Source organism: Kwoniella shivajii, chromosome 1, assembly GCF_035658355.1.
Source record: "Kwoniella shivajii chromosome 1, complete sequence".
NCBI classification, from domain to species: Eukaryota; Fungi; Basidiomycota; class Tremellomycetes; order Tremellales; family Cryptococcaceae; genus Kwoniella; species Kwoniella shivajii.
Window position 1 is genome coordinate 3,535,028 of NC_085908.1, and position 23,973 is coordinate 3,559,000.

The 23,973-nt window shown below is 43.8% G+C and overlaps 12 protein-coding genes across 12 annotated transcripts; 6 read left to right on the plus strand and 6 right to left on the minus strand.

Moving 5' to 3' along the window:
* Positions 1–68: 68 nt before the first annotated feature.
* On the minus strand, positions 69–4,425 carry IL334_001305 (uncharacterized protein; the record flags this gene model as incomplete). Its single annotated transcript, XM_062933062.1, has 13 exons — positions 69–301; positions 358–476; positions 537–1,030; positions 1,080–1,147; positions 1,204–1,487; positions 1,542–1,631; positions 1,684–2,412; positions 2,465–2,510; positions 2,562–2,633; positions 2,691–3,417; positions 3,478–3,575; positions 3,648–3,756; positions 3,817–4,425. The coding sequence occupies 13 exons, from the start codon at positions 4,423–4,425 to the stop codon at positions 69–71; spliced, it is 3,678 nt and encodes a 1,225-aa protein (XP_062789113.1).
* Positions 4,426–4,688: 263 nt separating this feature from the next.
* On the minus strand, positions 4,689–5,995 carry IL334_001306 (ribosome biogenesis protein NSA2; the record flags this gene model as incomplete). Its single annotated transcript, XM_062933063.1, has 9 exons — positions 4,689–4,726; positions 4,790–4,816; positions 4,877–4,960; positions 5,017–5,094; positions 5,157–5,184; positions 5,246–5,269; positions 5,332–5,544; positions 5,624–5,843; positions 5,943–5,995. The coding sequence occupies 9 exons, from the start codon at positions 5,993–5,995 to the stop codon at positions 4,689–4,691; spliced, it is 765 nt and encodes a 254-aa protein (XP_062789114.1).
* A 477-nt stretch (positions 5,996–6,472) lies between these two features.
* On the plus strand, positions 6,473–7,876 carry IL334_001307 (uncharacterized protein; the record flags this gene model as incomplete). The annotated part of the gene is made up of 3 exons (XM_062933064.1): positions 6,473–6,500; positions 6,574–6,931; positions 7,006–7,876. 3 exons carry the CDS (start codon positions 6,473–6,475, stop codon positions 7,874–7,876), a joined length of 1,257 nt encoding a protein of 418 aa, XP_062789115.1.
* A 1,795-nt stretch (positions 7,877–9,671) lies between these two features.
* IL334_001308 (translation elongation factor EF-1 alpha) lies at positions 9,672–11,737 on the plus strand (the record flags this gene model as incomplete). The annotated part of the gene is made up of 11 exons (XM_062933065.1): positions 9,672–9,680; positions 9,746–9,890; positions 9,953–10,412; positions 10,545–10,776; positions 10,841–10,982; positions 11,045–11,158; positions 11,214–11,290; positions 11,344–11,398; positions 11,457–11,532; positions 11,599–11,656; positions 11,720–11,737. The coding sequence occupies 11 exons, from the start codon at positions 9,672–9,674 to the stop codon at positions 11,735–11,737; spliced, it is 1,386 nt and encodes a 461-aa protein (XP_062789116.1).
* Positions 11,738–12,301: 564 nt separating this feature from the next.
* IL334_001309 (uncharacterized protein) lies at positions 12,302–12,973 on the plus strand (the record flags this gene model as incomplete). Its single annotated transcript, XM_062933066.1, has 2 exons — positions 12,302–12,832; positions 12,881–12,973. 2 exons carry the CDS (start codon positions 12,302–12,304, stop codon positions 12,971–12,973), a joined length of 624 nt encoding a protein of 207 aa, XP_062789117.1.
* A 239-nt stretch (positions 12,974–13,212) lies between these two features.
* On the plus strand, positions 13,213–14,186 carry IL334_001310 (uncharacterized protein; the record flags this gene model as incomplete). The annotated part of the gene is made up of 4 exons (XM_062933067.1): positions 13,213–13,509; positions 13,644–13,841; positions 13,919–14,061; positions 14,135–14,186. The coding sequence occupies 4 exons, from the start codon at positions 13,213–13,215 to the stop codon at positions 14,184–14,186; spliced, it is 690 nt and encodes a 229-aa protein (XP_062789118.1).
* A 381-nt stretch (positions 14,187–14,567) lies between these two features.
* IL334_001311 (uncharacterized protein) lies at positions 14,568–15,862 on the plus strand (the record flags this gene model as incomplete). The annotated part of the gene is made up of 10 exons (XM_062933068.1): positions 14,568–14,744; positions 14,816–14,912; positions 14,979–15,001; positions 15,060–15,107; positions 15,164–15,253; positions 15,321–15,352; positions 15,411–15,420; positions 15,480–15,550; positions 15,607–15,666; positions 15,721–15,862. The coding sequence occupies 10 exons, from the start codon at positions 14,568–14,570 to the stop codon at positions 15,860–15,862; spliced, it is 750 nt and encodes a 249-aa protein (XP_062789119.1).
* Positions 15,863–16,360: 498 nt separating this feature from the next.
* Positions 16,361–17,548, minus strand: IL334_001312 (uncharacterized protein; the record flags this gene model as incomplete). Its single annotated transcript, XM_062933069.1, has 3 exons — positions 16,361–17,183; positions 17,251–17,345; positions 17,429–17,548. 3 exons carry the CDS (start codon positions 17,546–17,548, stop codon positions 16,361–16,363), a joined length of 1,038 nt encoding a protein of 345 aa, XP_062789120.1.
* Positions 17,549–17,883: 335 nt separating this feature from the next.
* IL334_001313 (uncharacterized protein) lies at positions 17,884–19,242 on the plus strand (the record flags this gene model as incomplete). Its single annotated transcript, XM_062933070.1, has 8 exons — positions 17,884–17,904; positions 17,970–17,984; positions 18,049–18,071; positions 18,136–18,241; positions 18,457–18,770; positions 18,864–18,973; positions 19,044–19,138; positions 19,198–19,242. The coding sequence occupies 8 exons, from the start codon at positions 17,884–17,886 to the stop codon at positions 19,240–19,242; spliced, it is 729 nt and encodes a 242-aa protein (XP_062789121.1).
* A 341-nt stretch (positions 19,243–19,583) lies between these two features.
* IL334_001314 (uncharacterized protein) lies at positions 19,584–20,838 on the minus strand (the record flags this gene model as incomplete). The annotated part of the gene is made up of 7 exons (XM_062933071.1): positions 19,584–19,641; positions 19,704–19,842; positions 19,933–20,125; positions 20,309–20,419; positions 20,480–20,550; positions 20,626–20,703; positions 20,775–20,838. 7 exons carry the CDS (start codon positions 20,836–20,838, stop codon positions 19,584–19,586), a joined length of 714 nt encoding a protein of 237 aa, XP_062789122.1.
* A 291-nt stretch (positions 20,839–21,129) lies between these two features.
* On the minus strand, positions 21,130–21,709 carry IL334_001315 (uncharacterized protein; the record flags this gene model as incomplete). Its single annotated transcript, XM_062933072.1, has 2 exons — positions 21,130–21,593; positions 21,670–21,709. 2 exons carry the CDS (start codon positions 21,707–21,709, stop codon positions 21,130–21,132), a joined length of 504 nt encoding a protein of 167 aa, XP_062789123.1.
* Positions 21,710–22,290: 581 nt separating this feature from the next.
* Positions 22,291–22,880, minus strand: IL334_001316 (uncharacterized protein; the record flags this gene model as incomplete). Its single annotated transcript, XM_062933073.1, has 2 exons — positions 22,291–22,720; positions 22,813–22,880. The coding sequence occupies 2 exons, from the start codon at positions 22,878–22,880 to the stop codon at positions 22,291–22,293; spliced, it is 498 nt and encodes a 165-aa protein (XP_062789124.1).
* Between the last annotated feature and the right edge of the window lie 1,093 nt (positions 22,881–23,973).

Sequence of the window (23,973 nt, forward strand, 5' to 3'; positions counted from 1 at the left end):
GCGACCAATTACACACATCTGATGGCAGTAGCTTTGACATTTCATCTCATCAATTTATGAGACATTAATCAATAAGGTTTGGCAACTTCCCTTTGTGTCAGGAAATCTAATTCGTCCTCTTGCAGGTCTTCATCTTCCGGCAATTTCATCAATGCACCTTCTTCTCCCATCGTATCGAAGTAATTTTCGAATGGTATGCGTATTCGTATACCACGTTCGATCATGAGTTCTGACCAATCTTTCAGTTCCCGAGGAGTAAAATGTTGTCGCAGGGTTGAAGAAAACGGGAGGAGGTATAGTGCTATCACAAGCTTTGACATCAGCTTGAAAGCATATCGTAGAAATGCTGTGACATACGTTTACATCCTCCCAAAGAGGCTACAGCCCTATAGCATAGCTGTTTGGCAGTTTGATACTTCCTCATAAGAGTTTCAAATTCCACATATAGCATCCAGATGGCAGCTGAGTATCTTCCCCTGTGAGAACCATAATCAGTGCCGTTTCCGCTTGTTTCAAACTCTCGCTAAGAGACCTACGTAGCTGAGTTGATAGCCCTATCCAAGGCCAATCTGACTCTTTCTGCACCTCCACCACCTTCATCCCAGAATGTCCTATGAGAAGATACACCTTCTGCCCAAATTGACCAGAGATGGGTGACTAGACCTCCAAATCGCTCTTTCCCACACGTAATCTCGGCGATGAGTCGCTGCACTCTACCATACACTCTTCCACCTAATTCCCCATACAGATACAGCGATAGAAAAGAGGTATTGCTGGGGAAAGCTGAAAGAGCAAGTTCGAGTGTATCTCGTGACAGGGATGCTGGAGATGCATGTCGAGTGGAATGAAGATGGAGCAGTTTTGCCAGCAACTGTAGAATCTCTTCTGCTTCTCCACTTGAAGGAGGTTGGTCTGTAAGCTGATTGAGCAGGAAAGACTGAACGACTTCGATTCCATCTGTAAGGTAAACGAAGATGGATTTCAAGAGCACTTGACTTGTTGATAGCCGTCGTGACTGATTAGAGTAGTACTATGAACTCGTAAGCTCCCCTCACCCGGATATAGCAAATGTAGCCTACTTGTTTTGCTTTCAGCATAGCTATCGGTGATGGCGAGATAGGTGGTCTCTCGGATCTGGCATAATCAGCTATGGGCAAGACATCAGCAGCTACTACCCTAGAAGAATTCCATGCCATGGCTCACCCAACCTGTCCTGGCCAATCCCAGCAGCGAGTACTATCACTTCCAGAGCTCTGGCTTCTTCTCCGTTCTCAAACTCCATCTCAGCGCACCCAGCCCATAAATCCAGCTCATCCTCGGATGCACTATCATCCGATCGAACAGTAATAGCAGCTTGCAGGGCGGTGACGTATACTGTTCTTGCCGCTGACATGTTTCCCCTTTGTCGTTCTAAGCGAGCGTACCCATCCCATAAGAGCAGATTATCGCGGTCGGAAGCAAGAATCGATTTTGCTAGTTTGACAGCTCTGTGAATGATCATATCAGCTGATTCACACTGGCTAGGGTGTACGGCATCTCACCCTTTCGGAGACACTGCAGATTCAAAAGCGAACGAAGCAAGTGTGAAGGCTGGATCTGGTACCAGTGGGCGTAAAATGCCAAATACGCTCCTGTATGCAGCGTCAGTCGTGATTCTTTTCTTTTGGTCAAAGGGTAACATACCTTATGAAATCGATATCCAAAGATCCTATATCGACTGGATCCAAGTCCCTGAACCAGCTCCCCTTTCTACCCAACATAGATCCCCTGTCCTGTAACCAGCATTTGACAGGACCTTGAAATGGATTATCCAGTCCTCTCGTTCTTTCTGGATCCATCGGCTCTCCTCCTACAGTCTGCCAAGGCATTCTTTTCACTCCTTGGCGTAAAGGCCAAAATGCGTTTCTCGCACCTTCGTTGTGAGTTAAAGTCCAATTTAAGTGAGGATCATTCGATGCTGGAGATGATGAAGGTACGTTCGGAGGAGTGAATGGTAATCCAAGGAAAGTTAGGAATGCGTAGATGAGCTGTAAGCGTACTTCGGGTGAAGTGACCGGGAATAGCAATGAGCGAATATCAGAAAAGAGAACGGTATGATACGGATCATCCTCTATGTCCTCGTTGAGATCTGTCGCACGACCAGGAAGCGAGTAGGTCGAGTCTGCGTGTTTCTCAGCCTCTAACCACATTTCAAATGGATCCTCGGATTCATGTTGCAACGGTTTTGCTTCTCTGGCTGGAAGTGAGATGGGGGACGGTGAGGTATGTCGCCATCCTTTGGATCCTACTTCGCCTACGCGTGGGCATTCTGTATCCCAAAATTGCTCGAATTGATCTAATACGGCTGCGAACCATGTAAGATTGGTCGGACCATTCGATGAAACGCGTAAATGATCGGTTTTGAAGAATGTTCTGATTACTTAAGAGTCAGCTCCATCCGAGTAATAGCGAAGTGACGACTCACATCTCAATAAGAGCTTGAAATGACGCTAGAGCTCTTTCGGAATAACCTAGGTCATGTTGTCAGCTGCATGGTGCAATCTGGGTCACCGACAGCTTACCTGCTTGTTTAAGGAATATACATGCCCTCAAGAAAAGGTAGACAAGATTCTCTTCTTTCGCTTGTAGATCGCCTATATGAACTCATCAGCTGTTATACACCTACAAGCGTATTAAGAAGCTGGACTCACCACTTCCCCTACTGTCTTTTAGTCTTCCTATACATTCTTCGTAGACTTCCACCACTTCATCCACTCCAGCACCACTTCCAAATCCCTGACCTTCTCGCCAAGCGATATATCCGAGCCAAACTTCCATCATCCCTTCTTCATCTTTACCTTTTTCACCCAATTCACGAAGAACGTTCTTCCATCTGTTCGTGACTTTCTCATTTGGCCAAAACTGTTCTGCTGCTTTGAGATAAGCTAGGTGTAATTTTGTCGAGGTGAAGTTATCTTCCTCAGCATCTAAAGCTCTTGACAGGATTGATAATGTCACTTCTGCTTTTGCTCTTGTAGTTTGTAATCTACCAGGATCGGCGGAATGTATACTCGTTTCAGATTCAGGTGAAGTTCTCAGATGTAGTTGTGAATATGATACCCATTTATCAATATCGTCAGGATGAGAACGAAGGTAGTGTTCAGTTTGGATCGTCTCTTTTCGGACTTCTTCTTCTAGAGTAGAATATGATCCGATAGCAGCTTTTATAGATTCCATCTCATCATCATCTTCTTCATGAGGATGAGTAATACTTCGATACGAAGGTATATCCTCCTCTCTTCGCGTAGGTCGCAGCTCGAAGTCCAGATAGTCTAAGTGGGGATTGAAGGGGGCTTGAGTATCAGAAGGTAGAAGAAGGATACGACGTAGATGCATTGAAGCTGTAGATTCTGTTTGTCGTGAATTGTATCGAGGGATCTAAAAGAAAACTACGTGTCAGCCGGATACCGAAGAGAATCGCATACAAGCTGGACGGACATATGGTCTACCCATTGGAGCTATCTCCAGGCCTTTCTGAGTTCTTTCACGGGAGTAGACTATCCGAAGTCCCTCATTCAATCCCAAAATGCGATTCTCTGTCATATTCCATCATCAGTCACTGTGATACAATCCTTAATAGCTCTGTAGTGAGCAGCAAAGCGACTCACTGCCATCCCTATAATATCTCGGGACACTAGTAGAAGATGTGTTCCCATATCGCACGATATCTCTATCGCCAGTTGTGTCAGGGAAAAATTCTCTTGAAGGAGCCTGTATCTGTGTTCATATCAGTACCTTCATTCTCAGATTCTGAGGCCGTAAGTCATGGTTGCTCACCGAATCCACTTGTTCAACCTGGACTTTACCCATACTTTCGTACCATGGAGTACCATCTTCTCCATTAGACCATTTTTCCTCCTTATGCTTCTTGGATACGATATCAAGGGATTTGGATTCGCCGCGAATCAACGCTTGAGCTTGATCTCTTTCTCGCTTCCGACGATCTTCCTTATACCTTCTTTCAGCTGAGCGGTCTCTTGTTCTTTCCTTTTGCCTATCCTTCGACCTATCTCGGTGTCTGTGTTGATTGCTATCTGTTTCACGGCTCCTTGAACGATGTCTATTTTGGTCCCGCCTAGTTTCCCTTCCATCATCTTTCTCTTTGACCCCTCTTCGACGACCAGACTTGTCTCTTTCTCCTCTCCGGTCATCTTCCCTATTCTTATCACTCCTCCGCCTGTTGTCAGATTCTCGTTCTGTTCTTTTGCTGCGTTTTCCGTCGTCTGAGTCGGAGTATGACCTTGATCTTCTTCTTACCTTCTTCGGTTTCTCAAGCTCGGGGAATGATCCGAAGCTTGGTACCGGAGGAGTAGCGAGCTTTGAAGGTCCAGCTTCGCTCTTTGACGGTAGGTCCGGGAAAGAATAGAAGGTGGGTGCGGAAGACATCTTGACCTCTATTGCAGTCTTGCTAATGAGCTTTATGAAATATGTCAAAAATGGAGAAGAAAGATCAAGTCGATATAGTAGTATGCCAATGACACGAATGATTTCAAGAAGAACGTCCTCCACTTTTTGCTAAACAATGCGACGGAATCAAAATGTAATACTGTACATGTAGAGGGTATATGATATAAAAGTACAAATTACAGTCAGAATAGACTACCATCTTCCCCTTCTATGCATGCTAATTTCCCAGACGATAGCTACGATTAGACAAGGAGGACAGAGTTGATGCATCCGTCGTTCTCTGCGAAGAAAAGTAGAGTTAGCTGAATGTACTATTTGAGGCTATGTGAATGACAATGCTAACCTGGGTTATTGGTGATTTGAGCGTATTCTAAGAGGGTCGTCAGCTATGATCCTTTGTCAAGTGTGAAATGCCGATGAGGAAGCTTACTTGACCAGACTACCTTTCCTCCGGTGGTAACCATACCCAATTCACTGACGTTCACCTCGACGATAGTACCTTTCGTAAGCACACCTAAAAACTCAGGTTAGTCAGTGTTGAGAAAGGCCCGCTTTGGCAACCTAACTTACCGAGAGAAGTGTACAACGGGGATTGCGGGTTCTTCTTTACACCTAAAATGGGAAGTTGGAAGGTTGTCTTGAGTTCGGCTAAGAGAAAAACAGCTTGTCAGCTTTATTGTTCTGAGATATAACTTAATTCCAATACATACGATGTGTCACATTGGCTTTTGTCATACGCTACTTTGGTTGTCAGCTGGGTTCTGTTATCGACGAGAGAACGCAAAGGAAGAAGACATACCAATCCCATTGGTCGGATGAATCGCTGTAAAATCCAGTATGTCAGTTACAATCTCATTTTAAACATACAAGGTGTGCTAAACTCACCTCAAGCTTCACGGGTTTTCTAGTAAATCCTTCTCCAACAAAAGTAGCTTTGTTTACCATTCTCTTCCAACTCTTTCCCTTGTGTTTACCGGTCTTGATGACTTTGAACATCTCCTCTTCTGCTATACCTCTTACTTTAGGCAATGGTACGGAATATTTAGCAGCACGATCCTTTCTTCTATCTTTGACAGCTGTCGACAATGCTTTTGCATCCTACAAGAGATTTTGAAATTCAGCTTTTGATCTTACAGACTGACTGATTGAATGATTGGATGAAGAGAGCTTTACTAACCTTTTGACCTTCTCTATCCAAAAGATAAGTAGGTAAAGCACCTTCTTTGACTGCACCATCATCTTTTTGTTTGACATTCCTCTCATCGTGAGCTTTGAGCGTCTTCTTCATTTGAACCTTTTCAGAATGTCTCTTTGCATGAAGAAGTTTAGCCTTATGACCAAAGATCTTTTGAGCATCCGATGAAGCTTTGTGAGCTTCACGAGCGGTCCTCTTTCGCCTGTGATAAGAGTATTAGCTTTATGTTATGAAGAACCAGAAGGAGTTGAAGTATTCTATTCTATCGCAATTGCAACAAGGGATAACATGGCAGACTTACTTCCTCTCCTCGTGATCCATACGGCGACCATGTCGTCTACGGTGCTCGTCCATATACTCATTCTAGGGGTTCATCATCAGCTTCAATGTCATATACTTTAAGTCAATTGGGCAGCTGATACTGACTTGAGGCTATTAGTTTAAGAATGAATTTTAGCTTGTTTTCTCGACGCACTAGGCAATCAGCTGAACATACCATTTTGTCTTATCTCTTCTGTCTGTATGGTGGTTTCAAGAGATATAGAAGTATTGTGCAGAGCAAGTGCGATTGAGATGCAAAGTTGAAGATGATCAAGGTGGACTGGGTGGTGGCCAAATCTGATGATAATGGGATGTATGGTGGAGGAATATGTTTTTATCAAAATTTCAACTAATCTATTTCCCGCGTGTCAAAATATACTCGAGCATAAAGAAAAATATAAAAAGTTTGTACGGTGAAGGGGGTTTCATGTATTTTAATGACTGAATAGTTGATCTTTCCGACTGCATATAAACCTATCATACATCAAGTATCAAGCATAGAACTTCAAGATGGGTTTATCAGAGCGTAAAGTGAAGCGTGAGTAGATATCTCGCCATTATAACGACACACACAGTGGTGTTCAAGCTGACACTTGCTCGTTCACTTCTAGAGAAAATCGGGTTAGATCCTCGTAATTTGACATGGTCGGACGACAAGTCACGATTCTCCTACAAGCATATGACAGCATTAGGATGGGCCGATAATACCGGTCTAGGTTCTGATGCATCTGGGAACCCTAATCATATTGCAGTCGTGAGGAAGAGCGATAACGGTGGTATCGGAATGGATAGAGCTAAGAAAGACGGATCTGAAATGGCTGCTGGTGCAGGACAAGCTGGAAGAGGATTAGAAGATGTTTTGAGAAGAATAGCGGCTGCAAGTGCCAGTCCAAGTCCGGCACCTAGTCCGATACCGGAAGCCTCAGAGGAGAAGAATGAACAACAAAGGGTTATGCGGAATAGGATAGCGTGAGTGATTGATCACCTCTGGGAAATATCTTCATGGGATTGATTGCTCATAATACTTGGGAAACCTGATATAGGTCTCGTCAAAAGCACCTCAACGCTAAGAGATTAGCTTCATCTTCACCTGCAGCACTAGCTGAGATTCTTGGCGTTCCACTATCGTCATTACCTACTTCCCCTTCACCTTCGCCGTCAATCACATCAACCCCTCAACCTGAATCCGCCTCCGCCTCAGAAGCCAACGGCAACGAAAGAACGGCGGATGAGACGGTCACAACTTCCACGTTATCAGTGTCAGATTATTTCAGACAGAAAATGCGTGAGAAGATGGCTTTACGTCAAGCTAATTCCGGATCAGGGATTGGGTCGACAAGTTCAGTAAAATTAGATGATTTACCTTCTAGTAGCTTGGAAAAGTTAGCTGAATCAGAAGGATCTTCATCTAAACCTATTGGTGGATCTGTATGGGAAGGACAGAAAATGGCTTTTGAGGAGAAAGAAGTCGAATTTGATCCTTCAAGTGAACCTGTCCCTCAAACTAAAGATACATCTTCCAAGCCACTCAAGAAATCAAAGAAAGCCAAGAAAGTGAATCCTCAAGAATCGACACCGTCTGCGGAAGTTGATCCGATACATGAAGCTGCTGAAACTGTTCATCATTTTGAACATGCCGGTGAGCCTGAAGAAGATGAAAAATCTCGTAAGAAGAGAGAGAAGGAAGAAAAGAAGCGTAGAAAAGAAGAAAAGAAAGCCAAGAAAGTTGATGGGCTAGTCGTGGATAAAGTTCAAGGAGAGGAGATAAGTAAGGAGAAGAAAAGGAAACGTGATGATGACGTTGGAGACGTTGACGGCAAAAAGGAGAAGAAGGAAAAGAGAGATAAGAGTGAGAAGAAGGACAAAAAAGCAAAGAAAGAGAAGAAGGAAAAGGAGAAGGAGGAGACTGCTTAGTCGTTGTGAAAAACCCGTTTCTCCCATCCGTTACATATGTTACGTTCACAAATCCATTTAATAATGTTGTTCAAATACTCTGCACCCCAGATACCCTTTGTTCGTATCGCTTTTTTTGGGATTACTTATGCATTTTTCTCAAACCAAACGTCTAAATGCCTCATGCAAGATGCAGTTGGCGCCATCATGTCTACCAAATGGTACAAAATTATGGTCAATTCGAAGTTTGACCTATAAACGTGATAAAGATCCCAGGAACACGACGGCTTGGATGAAGGTCGTCGCTCTGGACGGTTCATTTTTGCTTCTAGTCAAGTCTGTCGACTTGTTTAGGACCATTCACCTTGGCTCACAGGGTCCCGTCATATTATCATACCGTAGAGGTATTCAAATCAAGTAGTGAATCAGCGTATCGTTCATCACTCAATGAAGAACCTCTTCTGCAGCCCTGCTCGAGATGGTCTAAGACTCAAACTTCGGACATACTCAGTCTGTTTTTTCGTATCAGATCTCTTATGCACCATGTTTCAATCTGCCACATCCGGATTATATGGTGGAAAGAATCCCAATGACTGTGCAACGTTGGGTGAACATCCAGATGAGATTGGTTCTTCGAGCACGTGGCGCAAAAATACGAACAACTTTCCCTCACAAGCACACAAACAGCCCTAAGAGTGCTATAAGGCAATCAAATGAAGTACGGTGCGGTAGGAGGTTCAGACAAATAAAACGGACAGGTTCGTTTGATCCATGACGATTCCTTTCTTGCCAGTCTTCCTTCGAAGTCGCGCTCCTATATCGAGAGTTGGAAGTCCGACTCGTCTCTCCCCACTAATATTAGATTCAGCCTATGTATGTAATGCAAATTTTGCGCAGGGTGATCAAGGATGATGATAGCGTTCTATGTGGAGGTTTAACCTTATACTTTCAACTCGTATACATGCGAACCCCCCCATGTCGATGGACATCTGGAGTGGAGGTATCTTGGATCCGGATCGGTTACGATTAAAGGATTTTCCCCCCATAATCCGCCGATACCACTTGGTCAGGGTTCCCATATAACGGTCTTGCTCTTAGTCTAGGAGGACTCCTGACGCACTGGGGGTCTGTCATACCCTTTTGGAAGACAGTAATGCCACAATCGGCGAGTACCCGCAACACCAGTTCGGCGTTTTTGGGTACCCCCTAAACGAAGTTTTTTTTTCACCAAATGAAAAATTGAATAAAAGTTGGATGAATATAATCATTTTATCCCAAACTGAATGAGATAACATATAGCCCCCCTGGTACTCCACCCCCAATCGTCCGCTTTCCTCTTTTTCTTCTTCTTTCTTTCTTCTCTTCATCAAAAAGAGTTCTTCTCTATCATCCTCTTCCTCCTTTAAAACAAAACAAATGTGAGTCAACGTTCATTACTATCAACCAATCGCAAATTGGATGTGTTTGGGAGTCTTGGGACGGCTTGGAAAGTCACATCCGACGAGTTTTGTGGAGCGATAAGGAAGTGGCGTGTAAAGGGCATCTGAAGTCGACTTGACTCGTTTGAACTTGTGCAATTCACTTATTCATCGTCCTCATCGCTCGGAGGAGTGACCAAGCAAGCTGGAACAGATGAAAAGGGCTTGTTGACGGTGGCAAGAAAAATTTTCCATATCATCGAAAACATTTTCAAACCAACGTGGCAGTCCTTTCCCCGATTCCTTTGTGCACCATTGGTGCTGTAATTGCTGCATCCCCCCGTGGTTGTGCATCATTCGCTGATATTCTTCACTTTGAAATAGAAAAAACACTCAAAATGGGTAAAGTGAGTGCTGATCTTCCAATTCGACGATCTCGATGTCTCGGCAACTGACTATCATCCCTCAATAGGACAAGTTACACGTCAACGTCGTCGTCATTGGTCACGTCGACTCCGGTAAATCTACCACCACTGGTCACTTGATCTACAAGTGTGGTGGTATCGACAAGCGAACCATCGAGAAGTTCGAGAAAGAAGCCGCTGAGTTAGGTAAATGTGAGTGAAAATTTTAATTGATCACATTTCTCGGAATACCCCGCTGACGCGTTGAATTACAGCCTCATTCAAATACGCTTGGGTTCTTGACAAACTTAAGGCCGAGCGAGAGAGAGGTATCACCATCGATATCGCTCTTTGGAAATTCGAGACCCCTCGATACCAAGTCACCGTTATTGATGCTCCCGGTCACCGAGATTTCATCAAGAACATGATTACTGGTACTTCCCAAGCCGATTGTGCCATTCTCATTATCGCCACCGGTGTCGGTGAGTTCGAGGCTGGTATCTCCAAGGACGGTCAAACCAGAGAGCACGCTCTTCTCGCTTTCACCCTCGGTGTCAGACAACTCATTGTCGCCTGTAACAAGATGGACACCTGTAAATACTCCGAGGACCGATTCAACGAAATTGTCAAGGAAGCTTCCGGTTTCATCAAGAAGGTTGGATACAACCCCAAAGCTGTTGCCTTCGTCCCCATCTCCGGATGGCACGGTGACAACATGTTGGAGGAATCCGACAAGTGAGTTTTGTTTTATTCCGTTGGGCCACTCACGATTGTGGCACTTCTCTTTCTTCCCCTTCATATCTCGACTTATCTCATTCGCCTTTTTCTTCTATTTGCTCATCCGTTGACGTCTCACTTCTTTCACAGCATGGGTTGGTACAAAGGTTGGACCAAGGAGACCAAGGCCGGTGTTGTCAAGGGTAAGACCCTTCTCGATGCCATTGACGCCATCGAGCCCCCTACCCGACCCACCGACAAAGCTCTTCGACTTCCTCTCCAAGATGTCTACAAGATCGGTGGTATCGGTACGGTGCCCGTAGGTCGAGTTGAGACCGGTGTCATCAAGGCCGGTATGGTCGTTGTCTTCGCCCCTGCCAACGTAAGTCTGCCCTTTTTTGCTGATACAAATTTTCACAAACAGCTAACATCAACAACCTAACTAGGTCACCACTGAGGTCAAATCCGTCGAGATGCACCACGAGCAAATCCCCGAGGGTCTTCCCGGAGACAACGTTGGTTTCAACGTCAAGAACGTTTCCATCAAAGATATCCGACGAGGAAACGTCTGTGGTGACACCAAACAAGGTGAGTCTCTAGTTCTCATACTGCGGCCACAGAACTTTGAGCGTTAATAATTTTTCCTTTAGATCCTCCTAAGGAAGCTGCTTCTTTCAACGCTCAAGTCATCGTTCTTAACCACCCTGGTCAAATCGGTGCCGGTTACACACCCGTTCTTGATTGTCACACTGCCCACATTGCCTGTACGGTCTTATTTCCTTTTCGTCATTTCTAATTTGCAGCTGACCTGATCCACAGGTAAATTCGCTGAGCTCATCGAGAAGATTGACCGACGAACTGGTAAAGTAATGGAGGCTTCACCCAAATTCGTTAAGGTAAGCCGTTGTCCCTTACTACACCATACGCAGTAGCTGACTTCTCTTAATAGTCCGGAGATGCCGCTATCGTCAAGCTCGTGTCCCAAAAGCCTATTTGTGTCGAATGTAAGCTTGTCTGTCCATTATTGAGAATACAACAGCGCTGATTTTCTCAACTATTCAGCTTACACTGAGTACCCACCTCTCGGTCGATTTGCCGTCAGAGATATGCGACAAACCGTTGCCGTCGGTGTCATCAAGTAAGTCATCCGTTTTTTATACCTCCTCAGGGGTCTCGCATGCGCTGACACCTTGGCCACTTTTAGATCAGTTGAGAAGACCGATGGAAAGGGTGGAAAAGTCACCAAAGCCGCCGAGAAGGCTGTGAGTCGATTGTCATTCTGAATGAAAAGCATAGAGTTCTGCTAACGTTTCATCATGTAATAGGGTGCCAAGAAGAAGTAAATGTTGTGAACTGACCATTCTATCAAGATTCGAGTCGTTTGCCATCTTTTCTCTTCTATATAGGTTTCCATATATCATGCATCTGTGAACGATGAAGTTGTTTCCATTCTGTCCATCACCTGTGCAATGCACAATTCTTCATCACTAATATACCCGAGATCGACGAATGAGAAGTGGAAGCAGAAGAAGTGCCACTTTGAACTCACGGTGAACTCTGCTATTTTACCTCACGCTGAAGTTTTGATTTCGTCTCTCCATTTTTTCATCTTTCTCATCATTCTGTTCTGTTCGTTACCTCGACCTTGATCCCTGGAAAGACTTCAGCTGATCTGGCATCCCGGTACTTTGATCATCAAGACCTGCTCACTAACGGTGAGAAATGCCTTTTCCTTACCTACCGCCTTCTCTTCTTTGCCCGTTATTCCTTCCTTCTTCCGTCCCCTTGCGAGCTCGTCTTCCTCTGCCTTTCTGTCACTATACTGACTGTCGCTGTTACACGTAAATATCTAATTGTGGATCAATCTAACCTACTGACACCCTGTAACAACTTCCAAAGCTAGCAAGATGAACAATGGTCAATTATCTCAAATGCAAGATCTTCTCCTTCGAATTGCTCAATTGAACGATGAACGACTCAACTGTCCATACCAGGGCAAAGACGTGTTTCGACCTGATCAACCAGCACTTACTTCTCTCGCTGATTCATTCGCGAAAGTATATACTACTTCTACCTTCCAAACTGACATTCTTCAGAACCTAATCACCTATCTGATCCCCATGGCTGAAACCATCAATCGACTGACAACTCAAAATGAAGACCTCCAAAAAAGAATCGCTAATTTAGAGACAGCCAAAGGAGCAGACTCAATTTCAATTTCAACTTCAAGTTCAATTCCTAACAATACTACTTTTGTTCCCGTTGAAACAGCTATCAAATCAATTTATATTGATGATTCTCTTAGTTCTGACTTAACTTCAGTTGATTCCGAAGATAATTACCCTCTTACACCCAAATCCATCAAGTTTAGGTCATCCAGAAGCCCCATCAGGTCAGTGAAAGGAAAAGCTAAAAGAGAGAAATGTGGATCTCGACCTGTAAGTGATACATCTTCTGTAATCCACCGTTGCTTATCGATTATTCAGATTACCAAAAAGAATCATGAGAAGAGAGCGCGATCAGTCAAGACGACTTCAGAATCTTCTGCTGATGTTAGTAGTGATGATCAAGTCGCCTGATGGAATAGAAGATGCATGCAGCAGTGGATGAAGTGAATGGACAACCTGTTATCGCTCGTATTTCATTCCATGAATCCCATATTGTCAAATGTTATTCATTTATTTTCAGCAGCTTCAATCGGGTAAATTTGATTCCGTCCTCGCGGTTATCTTTGATCACAAAAAGATAATTTACTCGTACAGTTATATATCATTTTCATCTTTGTTCACGACACTTTGAAATTGGAGTGCACATCGATATGAGTGGACCGCCAAGCGAAGAAGAAGCATTACCAATCACAAATACACTCTTCCCGCCTCCCCCTGTATATTGGCAATCTTACACATCCAGTAATATAGGTCGATATGAATCTCTCACTGGAACCTCTATAATAGGCAAAGAGAAGGGGAAAGGTAAAGTTGAGAATGGAATAGAACTTGACTTGAATGACGAAGAGAAGATAGAAGTTGAAACGTTGAAAGGCAAGCTGGAGAAACCGATAGCGGGATGGGTGGAAGAGGATGGAAGATGGATGTGTTTCGGTAATATGTATACTGTGAGTTTTCACTGGAATGCCAAGCACCAATCTCCAAGATTCCTCCGTTCCATCGTATCACCTTTATACATGATATGTCCTTTCCATGGATATGTACATAATGAGGATGCTTACTATCTCGGAATAACAATTAGACGAAACCCGAAATACCGACGGTCGAAAGTATCGGTATACCAAAGATGTTTCATTCATCTCCTTCTCCGCAAGAGTCACTGCCCACACTTTTATCATCATTTCTTCACACGATCTTACTATTACTGGATGTGTTGACATCGTCTGCTAGAACTCCTGATGAACTGATGCATAGCGGTTGGGCTCATGAAGGTGATCAAGTGAGTTAACACGTTTCTCGAACAATCACCTTGCTCGACCCCTAGGAATTAACTAATACGATGATATGAATGATCAGTATATCCAACACCTAAGTAACTTAGCCGCGACCATGATGATAACATCGAACCAACTACGTCAAACTCAAAGTGAATCTACTCTGGTCATGATGATGGAGAAAGAGGTCGAGGAGAGGAAAAAACAAACTGATTTACTGAAAAGGTGAGTTTTCAGCTCCAGCTTTGAATCCATTCCACAGTGTGATCTTTTCAGCTGATGTACCGTAAATCAACAGGAAATGTAAAGAGATAGCTGGCAATATCAGAAAGCTGAAGATGCGAGAGTAGGAGACTCCCGTCTAGAAGGAGGATAAGGTTCTCGACGATGAAAGGAGAATACAACCAGTATAGTAGTAATTCGTTGTATAGCATCACCAACTAAGCATGTATCATATCACATCGTGCCTACCTTGTCCATCTTGCATCCCGCTCTGATTCATCTTGGATGGCTTGCACAAGAGGAATGCTTTTACTAGCTGTAAGAAACGGTGATACCACTCTCGTGGAGTTGTGCTACATCTCCGCTTTTACCTCTGTCGTCACCATCAACAACCATCTCGTCAACGCGTCAAACTTATCTTCCCAACTTTCCAATTTCGTTCTTGCTTTTTCTTTCTCTTCTTCTTTCTTGTCCAATCTAAGACTGCACAGCTGTCCCTTTCTAGCATCATGTCATCGACCCCTTTCTTGTCTGGGACCATAGAACCCGATGAAGAAGCTCCTACATTGCCTCACGGAAAGATAGGTGCATCATCCCGAGCTTCCGAGCCTGTAGTTTTAGTTCCTGGAACTACTGCTAGTGGGAGCGCAGCAACCGGTATAGGAAATGTGGAGGAAGGCGGTATTGTGAGTAAGCTATCTATCTTCTCCAGACGCAGAGAATATAAGCTTATACGTCTAATCTCGTCCTGTTGTAGAGAGGAATACTGAAACAATCCTCTCATCCATTATCGTTATTTTGCCTTTATTTATTTAGAAGTGCAGCTATAGCGGTCTACGTACTGTGTGGGCTCTGTGAGTCAGCTTCCTTAAGACCGATTCACTGAAAGCGTGAAACAAGCTGATGAACCTATCTTTCAGTCACTGACAACTACGTATTGAGTGTTAGTTGGGAATTTAGGTAGCTTCTTTCACATGACCGCAGCTGACAGGTATGAACAGATTGTTGTAGTTGTGGTATTACTTTCACTCGATTTCTGGAATACAAGAGTGAGTATATCCTTATCGTACTTTCAATCACCCAAGCTAAGATAGCTCCCATATAGAACGTGGCTGGTCGTACGCTTGTAGGATTACGATATTGGAATGAAGTAGATGAAGAAGGTGAAAGTTCATGGGTCTTCGAATCGAGAGATGTGAGCTAGTGGTCCTGATCATTTCTGGCAAAAGGACAGTAGCTGATAGTGAAACCATACTTTACAGCCGTCGAGACCTGCTAATGTAATAGATGCCAAGTGAGCTGAACAACAGAATTCGCCTCGAAATGCTCGAAGCTGATCATGATTACCATAGGATGTTCTGGGTAAGCTTCCTCTACTCGATGGACACGCGATGAAGACAATGAGACTGAACATTCCATAGATCGCACTTTACGCCTATCCTTTAGGCTGGTTAGCCCTTTTCATCGTTTCGTTATTGAAATTTAATGTTTCGTCAGTTGATTGTCATCCACGTCGAAGCAACGCATCTAAGCTCATGGCGTGACTAGTTTCTTACCGATAGTACTCCTAGCACTGGTATTCAATCTCTCCAATTTGTTAGGGTTCACGTGAGCTTGATCATGGCCGTTTACGAAGCGAAATCTAAGCTGACATTTTCCTAGCTATGCCGATCGAGATGCTCAGAAGAGGTTCGCATCCGGAATTGCATCTAGTGGAAATCTGCTAGGATTTGGATTCGGGGGTATAGGCGGCCAATTGGTTGGAGGGATGATGAAGAATACTTTGGGCAGAGTGCTTGGTTAAAAAAAAAGATGTAAATGTACAATGCACACAGAGTTTAGCAATACGCTATCACTCGATGATCGTGAACTGCACAAAGCAATAAACTGAGCTCAACACAAAACCTGCATGTTAACAATCTGGTGATTCTCAACTTGACAGCTGACTGCCATAACAAGCTGGATCACTTTTACATGCCTGGCCAGCGTGCACCAGTCCGTACCATATTTTAGCGGAAGAAGTTGATGCATGCAGTTGTAAAAGAAATTGTACATGCTTGCTCGACAGCTCCAAACAGGTCTACACGTAAGCGATACTTGCTGATCTGAATGGGATGCATTTGATTGACTACATGATGATAGAGTGATAGCTGCATGCGTTTCGATTCCCATTCCCTGCTTATGTTTTCAAGCCGTCTTGATGCGCGCATCAAGGCAGTGCAGAGTATCTGATGGAAGGTTATTTGACAACATGAGCAACCAAGTCTGTGGACGTGGTGAAAGCTTGTCTTGTGAGATGGTATCAACGCCTTAATCCAGCAATCACAGGTTTATTGAAATACCTCTTCGTAATTTTGATATTACTCCCATCCTCAGCACCTTCCCCATTCGTAATTGGATCCACAAGCGTTGATTCTGCATGAACAACACTATTGACTTTTCTCTTTCTCTTCTTTTTCTTCTCTGAACTTTGGGGAACTGGAGGCTGAATTTGTGATTGAGCTACACCCATCCAATATCCAGCCCAATATTGCGCTGTCATAGCGTAACCTAAAGCTTCTTCTCTGACTATTCCTCCAGGAGGATATACACCTAAAGAAGGGAATAATTGGTCATACCCATTTCCGTTTTGAGGAATCGATTGGTTTTGATCTCGATTTTGATTTTGTTGGGATTGTGGAGGTTGTGGGTTAGGATAGTCTTGAATATTCCATTCTGCGTCTTCATCATATTCTTCTTCTTCTTCTTCATCATCATCATCATCTTCTTCGGCGTCAAATTCCTCATCTCCTTCTTCCTCCTCTTCGTCTTGTTCTTCCTCCTCGCGCCCATTTGCCATCGTAGTGTCGTTTTGCGTTTGAGTCGTAGGAGAAGGAGGTTGATATGAAGGTGAATATCTCGTTGTTGTCGGTGCGTAAGGATTTATCACATTCGTATTTCCATTCCCATTCCCGTTCCTATTCCTACTTTCACTTCCAGTAATGTTGCGATTGTTCCTCTGTGTACGTCTCTTCTTATGTGTTGGTTGATCATATTGTATTTTATCATATTGAGTCTGCGTCGAAGTTGAAGCTTCGGCTTCAGGTAGGGCTGGACTTTCGTCAGGTAACGAAGCTGAATACCAGCTAGCGCGAAAGTTGTTTCAGCTTGATATCTTACGTATGACCAGACACAGACGAGATAATAACTTACGATGTCCCATAATCGTCTGCGCCAGGTAATTTCTTTCCTGCGCTCAAAGCTGCCGTTGCTTTATCTAACCAGCTTCCAGGTCCAGGATGATGTACCTACAACGACGATGCATGAGCTTTGTATCTCACGTGATCACAAGTATGATCGCGGGTTGCCATGGAGAGAGTATGACACTGACGTGAAACTCCTTCATCGCTGCTTCACTAGCTTTAATCAGCTCTCGATCATCCCATGCGCCTCCCTTTCCGGTGTTGAACGACAGTTCGATTGCGGCATCGAATATATCATCGACAGACATTTTGAGCTTCAGTTCGGGGTCTTGGTAGCTTGATGAGCGTTGTTCCTGTCATACAAGATATGCAAGAGGGGTAGGATATCTATACCAAGTTCACGATACCATGGCCGATCACTTTGTCAAAGATGTTGTGTAGAACGGAGTTCTCCATTCCCATCTCCGTGTTTTCTGTCACGTGGGATTTTGCCACCTTCTCCCAAACGTCATCATCATACTCATATTACTCTTCACTTCCAGCAACATTGTGTTTATCCTTCTTTCTTACATCTAGTATATTGTGAATTCATTCCATCTTTACTGCTCTTGCTGTCACACGCATTATAGGAGGTATACACACCATGGCTTCTTCTCTACCTCAAGTCAGTGACATTTCCTTTTCCACATGAATTGTATCTGACGACTAACCCTTTCTTCCCCCCTTTAGTACTATACCATTCTCGTAAGTTATATCGCTGTTGTTTTCCTAATGAGCTATATGGTACTGATCTTGCAATGCATTCTAGAACGTCTCACCAAGGGCTACAGCGTGGGTGGATGCACTATATCTTACCAAGAAGAGAGGAGCTCACCTACTATTCTTACTGATATAGAGATGAAATCCGTCAAGCGTATAAAAAGGAATCGTTGAAGACTCATCCCGATAGGCTACCTGCAAATGCTACTCCTCAAGAGAGAAGAAAAGCTACTGAGAGATTCGTGAGTTCTCGCCTGTGCCTTTACTATCCTCTCCAGAACAGAATCGTTATATGCTCTTGATTGGTGCCGTTGGTGTTGTGAATGGTGGTGCTGTCATCTTGGTGGTCTCTATACATTGCTTTAATCTGCTATGATCCTCTTTGACTTGTTCCCTTGTTATTTTGACAACCCACACCTTTTGAGAGTAGCGCTAACCCACCTATCTGGCCATCTAGCAAATTGTCTCTGATGCGTACTACGTTTTATCTGACCCTTCTCGACGAGCGGAGTACGACGCTTTATGCAACTCTCGGCCCAGCTCAGCATTTACGGATGATGCATCATCAGAGTTTGAACAAGAACAAGCAAGTGGAAACTTCTTCGAAAACTTTTCTCAATTCTTCCAAAATGCTACTGGAACAGGCACAGGTACTTCGTCAAGCGAGAAACCAAGTCCAAGTGGAAGAGCAAACGCTGGACCTGGTGCAGGAGCTGGTATGGGTGGAAGACCTGATGCTCACGGTGTGTTCGGTGATGTGTTCGAGGAGATGTAAGTGTTATCTCAACCTCATTTAACTGGATCAAATAGCTAGTGCAGTGCCCAACAGTTGCGGACATAGCTGATATCCGTGTTACCATCTAGGCTCGCCCCTGAAGTAGCTCACGTAAGACCTTGGTGGTCATGGGTCGGTGGAGCTTCAGGTGCTGCTATAGGTTATATAGTAGCAAATGTTCCTGGTGCAGTAGCAGGAGGTACGTTTCTTATACCAGTGCAGCTCCATATACACATAGCCACGCGGTGGAAGCTGATGACAAGAAACAGGCTTTGCTGGAAACAGATTAGGTGCGGTTCGGGATGCTAAAGGACGAGCAGTGGGAGAAGTGTTTAGGGAATTGGGAGCTGGACAAAAGGCAGAGGTACGTGTTGGGAGCCTGGTCCTTTTCATTGCAAACTCATAGCTAACATGTCTGGATAGATACTGAAAGCGCTAGCATTCAAAGTATTGGGAAGTATGAGTTAGAAAGGCTATCATTCGTCCATCTAGTCAGTTGACTGTGTACATTCCTATGGCCGTGGCAAACAGCTGACATGGTGTTTCGATCATATAGTTTCGGAATCGTTGATGTTTGTGAGGCAGAGATTGTTTAGGTGTTTTAAGAGGCAAAGAAATGGTTTAAGCCAATCCGTTCGAGATTTTGTAGCGATACCCCATATTCCATACATGTAGATATACTATGCAATGCGATGCTATGTGGATTACTGTCCATATCGAGTCGACTCGTTCTCTATTCACTATCGTTCTTTAATTATCGACCACTGCTAATCAGAACATCTCTACGTGAATACAAACAAGAAGATGGATCATGGACTTTCATCTATCTTCAATTGAACTCTTCCATTCTCAACTTCCAAGGTAACCCTTCATCATCACCCCTCGGATATCAGCTCATCTACTCTCTATATCGGGGAAAGCTAACTCACTTTGATAAATCAGTAACTATCCATTCAGCACCTAGACCTTGTAATGATTCTCTTGAATGTGAAGTACATGTAGCCAAGACTTTGGCGCCCGAAGCGACTCCCGATTTGACGCCTGAGGGAGCATCCTCAACGACTATACCTGTAGGAGTTATCAGTACGATTCATGAATGAAACGGCAAGAGAACATAGTCAAATAGAGTAGGAGAGATGGATGAAAGGATCGACATACAGTCTTTCACATCAACATCAAGAGATTTTGCACCAGCTAAGTATGGTTCTGGATGAGGTTTGCCTTTAGTGACATCGTCTGCAGTTATCAATTTGGGTGTCTTCGGTATTCCAGCTGTGGGAAGCGCTGCTGATGCGTAGAGGTTGGTAGCTGAAGTCACTATTGCCCATACTGGAGTTGAAGAAGTGTTGAGCTGAAGTAGATGAGGGGTCAGCCTGAAAGCAGAATAGAGAACAAGTAAAAAGGGAGAGACATTGTAGGAGCAAAGAGGGTGGGAAAGCGAGGGGCAGGGGCGGGGGCGGGGGCTGGTAGAAAAGAGGGGTGCGAGGAAAAGACAAAGCAAAGGCACAGTATTAGCAAGATATGTTGACCTCACCTTATTTAGCAAATCCAAAACGTTGGGTAAAGCTACCAAACCTTCTTTTCCAGCGGCCTGAAGCTCCTGAGCTTCTTTAACTATCATTCCTTCGAACAATTCTACTGCGTCCTATAATTCACCTATACTTTAGCTGACTCTTCAAATGTGGTTTAAGAAGATACGACTCACCCTTAATTCGACAGGATCAGTGATACCACACCAATTCTTCATGTTATCTATCGTCCTTACACCGTGAGAAGCTATCATTAAATATACTTGATCAGCTCAAAGCAATTAATTCTGGAGCGTCCACTGAGCTAGCAAGTTACACCCACTTCTCAGAACTTCGTGTAGGTCAAGATCATATTCTTTGGCGAAATAAGCCCAGGTAGCTTCTACAGCAGGAGTAGAATCTGTTGAAAACGTTTCAAGTTTCAGTTTTAGAATCAGAATGTGAATAACAGAATGAAGATGAATTGCTCACCGAGTAAGGTTCCATCCATATCAAAGAGCAAGGCTCTTACATCAGCTGATTTGATACTGCTCATCTCGTACGAATGTCAACTTGAAAGATATATCACAGCGTTTGTTAAATGTCAAGATAGAATGGACAAAAATAGATTTCAAGCACTGAATTGTTAATGTCGTCTCCTTTTTTTTTGGGTATCACGCTTATCACCGGTGTGAATCTGTTAATCTGTTAATTTGTTATACTGGTATACTCGATTGCTGCACAAAGTTTATGCATATGATCACCCTCCTATCATCATCTTGTCTCTCCGATAGCAAGATATACAAGTTGAAGGATATACAATGAGTTTCTCATATACATACTCTACCTATTGATTAGTAGCTGTAGCAGTAGATGGATCTGAGCAGGTCTTAGGGACATACAAGGTCAGACCATCCGTGCGATACTCAGCGAAATCCTGTCCATCAATACTATGTACAGACGCAGTAGCGGCAGCAGTACCTAGGTTTAGAGCTGCCACCTGCTCTTGAGGGAGTGCGACTCGAACATATCGAGTCTCAGTAGGACAAGCTTCATTCATACTTTGCTCTTTAGCCAAGCTCTGTTTGCACTCTGCCCATAAGCCAGGCCAGTAAAAGTTTGTTGCTAGAGTGAGGGCAGTGGCTCCTGCAACGATGCAGGTGAGATAGCTATTCTCCTTTCTTAAGCTATGATTCTGGTCAGCTAAGCTGTGATTTGCTCTAACGACCTCTCTTAGGGTCTCCTTTAGCAGCCAAGCAGACTCAGCTGTTTCAGGGGCACTTGATGGGTTGGCGGTGTTACTTTGATCCCCTTTGAACATTTGATTGGTCAGCTATGAGCAGTCAATCTTGTCGAGCAAACCTTTGTGGTCCTTATGATTACTTACGGGTAGGCGGAGCCAGTATCTGCAGCAGACGATCTGGCATCCTCAGTCACTTCAGATGGTAAAGGCATGTTTACTTTATATAAGTGGCAGAGAAATCTCAAGTAATATGGTATGTGTATATGGAATTGCTGAAATTCGAATCAAGTGGCGACAGTTAAGACTGAGTATATCACTGCTTATATATACATGAACGACGGTCTTCATATCCATCTATGTCCTTTGTTCAGATCCAAAGAATCCAATGACGTGTGATATATATATATACTGAAAAGTGGTAGAAAGGACATTGTTGCTCCCTTGACTACTGATTACTGACAAAAAGTATGATGCTCGAAGTGGTGAAACAGATCTGTATCGGTATACGTCATGAGAAGAAGCACGTTGCTTCGATACAAGGCAGAAGTTTCTAGGGCTCGAGTGAAACGAGATTGCTATATTCCTATGCGTCACGTAGTAGCGTTTTCCTGTATATGTTGGAGGGAAGGCATTGGTCTGTCAATGTCATGTCAATCCAAGTTGCATTCCCCTCGCACAATGACCTTCATCCTTTCATGCCTAGCACCATGAACGTACATAAGTGGGGAACTGCCCAATTGCCCAACTGCTTAAATTGATCATGGATCAAACTTCACCTGTGCCCCAGATGTCGAGTTTCTCGATGTCATTCCTACTCGGTTCTTCATCTTTGTCGCACGTCGGGTGGGGCTGCATGGTATAGAGATACTCTCCCATCCCACTCTGCTCATTTGTAGGTTGAATGGTATGAGCACCGACTGTTGGTTCAGCCAAAGTGTCGATAGTTGACTGGAACTGGGTACTACATACATCCGTAGAATGGTTCCCATGATTGCCCGAGTTACTTCCGAGAAAGTGATAGTAGAGGACATTAGCACTGGCAATAGCAGCTAGAGCGCTAATTCCCAGGACCTGATTACCAGCGCGTCGAGCGTTATTCTGTTCGTCAGTCAGAGCTCTCGAAAGGCTGTGCATCTCGGCGTGCAGTGATCCCTGATCCTCTACTGGGATAGCAGAGATACTCTTGTCCTGAGTCCTGAAGTAAGAGGTGTGAGGTGTGAGGTAAGCGGCGATCCTTGACTCACGCTGAAAAGTCGATATGAGATCGTCAAGAAGGCCTTGACTTACCTGAGCCTGATACCATGAGCAGACGCCCTAGTATGATCTGGTTGATTGTCTTCAGTGACCGGCAACATATTGAACGTTCCGGTTTCATGATTATATTCAACGAGAGATCTTCCGTTTTCATCATTAATTGTGAGCTGATAACCATTCCTACAAATGTCCGAGTACAGTACGATGGGGAATAAGGCCAGATAAGCATCGATCCAGAGCATGTCTCCCGAGAATGAGAATGAATATTCAAAAACATCACACGACGGAAGTCTTACCTTGTGAGCACAGGAGAGGCTGAATTTGAAGTGTTACTTGGTGATTCAGTAACTACCGAATCCTCGGCGGGCCAAGTGTTGGGCATATTGAAAGATATAAGGCTCAAAATCGATTTCCTCTGTCTGAATGTCGTAAAGATTGGACTAGGTAAAAATGATCTGAATCAGGTAGTTCTGTCGTTTGAATTACGACTACAGACGACTTATATACACATTGGTCCATGGTCTTCTTCCAGGAAACTCACATCAAACTAGACAAAAAGCTCTTTTCATACAAGCCTTCTTGGACTTTTCCTCGTGACGGAAGACGATACTTCTAGCCATGATTTTACAATATCGCATTACCACATCGTCTCGTCTTCTCGTCTTCTCGTCTTCTCGACTTCTCCAAGAACACTATTCGCGTTCTTTGATACGGAAATTCAGATGAATGAGAACAAAGGTTGGTTCAGTGTGACTTGACCAGCGTGATTCAACTGAGCTTGGGACTAACATTATAGATTGGTTTCACTCCAATCGTGCAGTACTATTAACTCTTGGCTAGCAGTGATAAATCTGATGTAGAACAGAGATCCGTGTGGATATAAGTAGGTTCGACATGAAACATATTCGTCATAATCATCATATCCCATAACAGAGTGTACAATTAATATATCTCGCAAACATATAATATAATATACAATAATTGTCAAACAAGAATTGAACCCCTCTCTACTATTTTTATTAATTTTTTATAAAAATAAGAAAGCGGTCCACCCAATTCGCGTTTGATTTTTTAAGAATCATTCTCTTCTACGAAAAATGACGGCCGACATTTCCATGAAAGATTATTCCCAAATGAAAATCCAAAATGGGATATCAACCCATTTGATTAGAATGAGGATCCACAATGATGGAT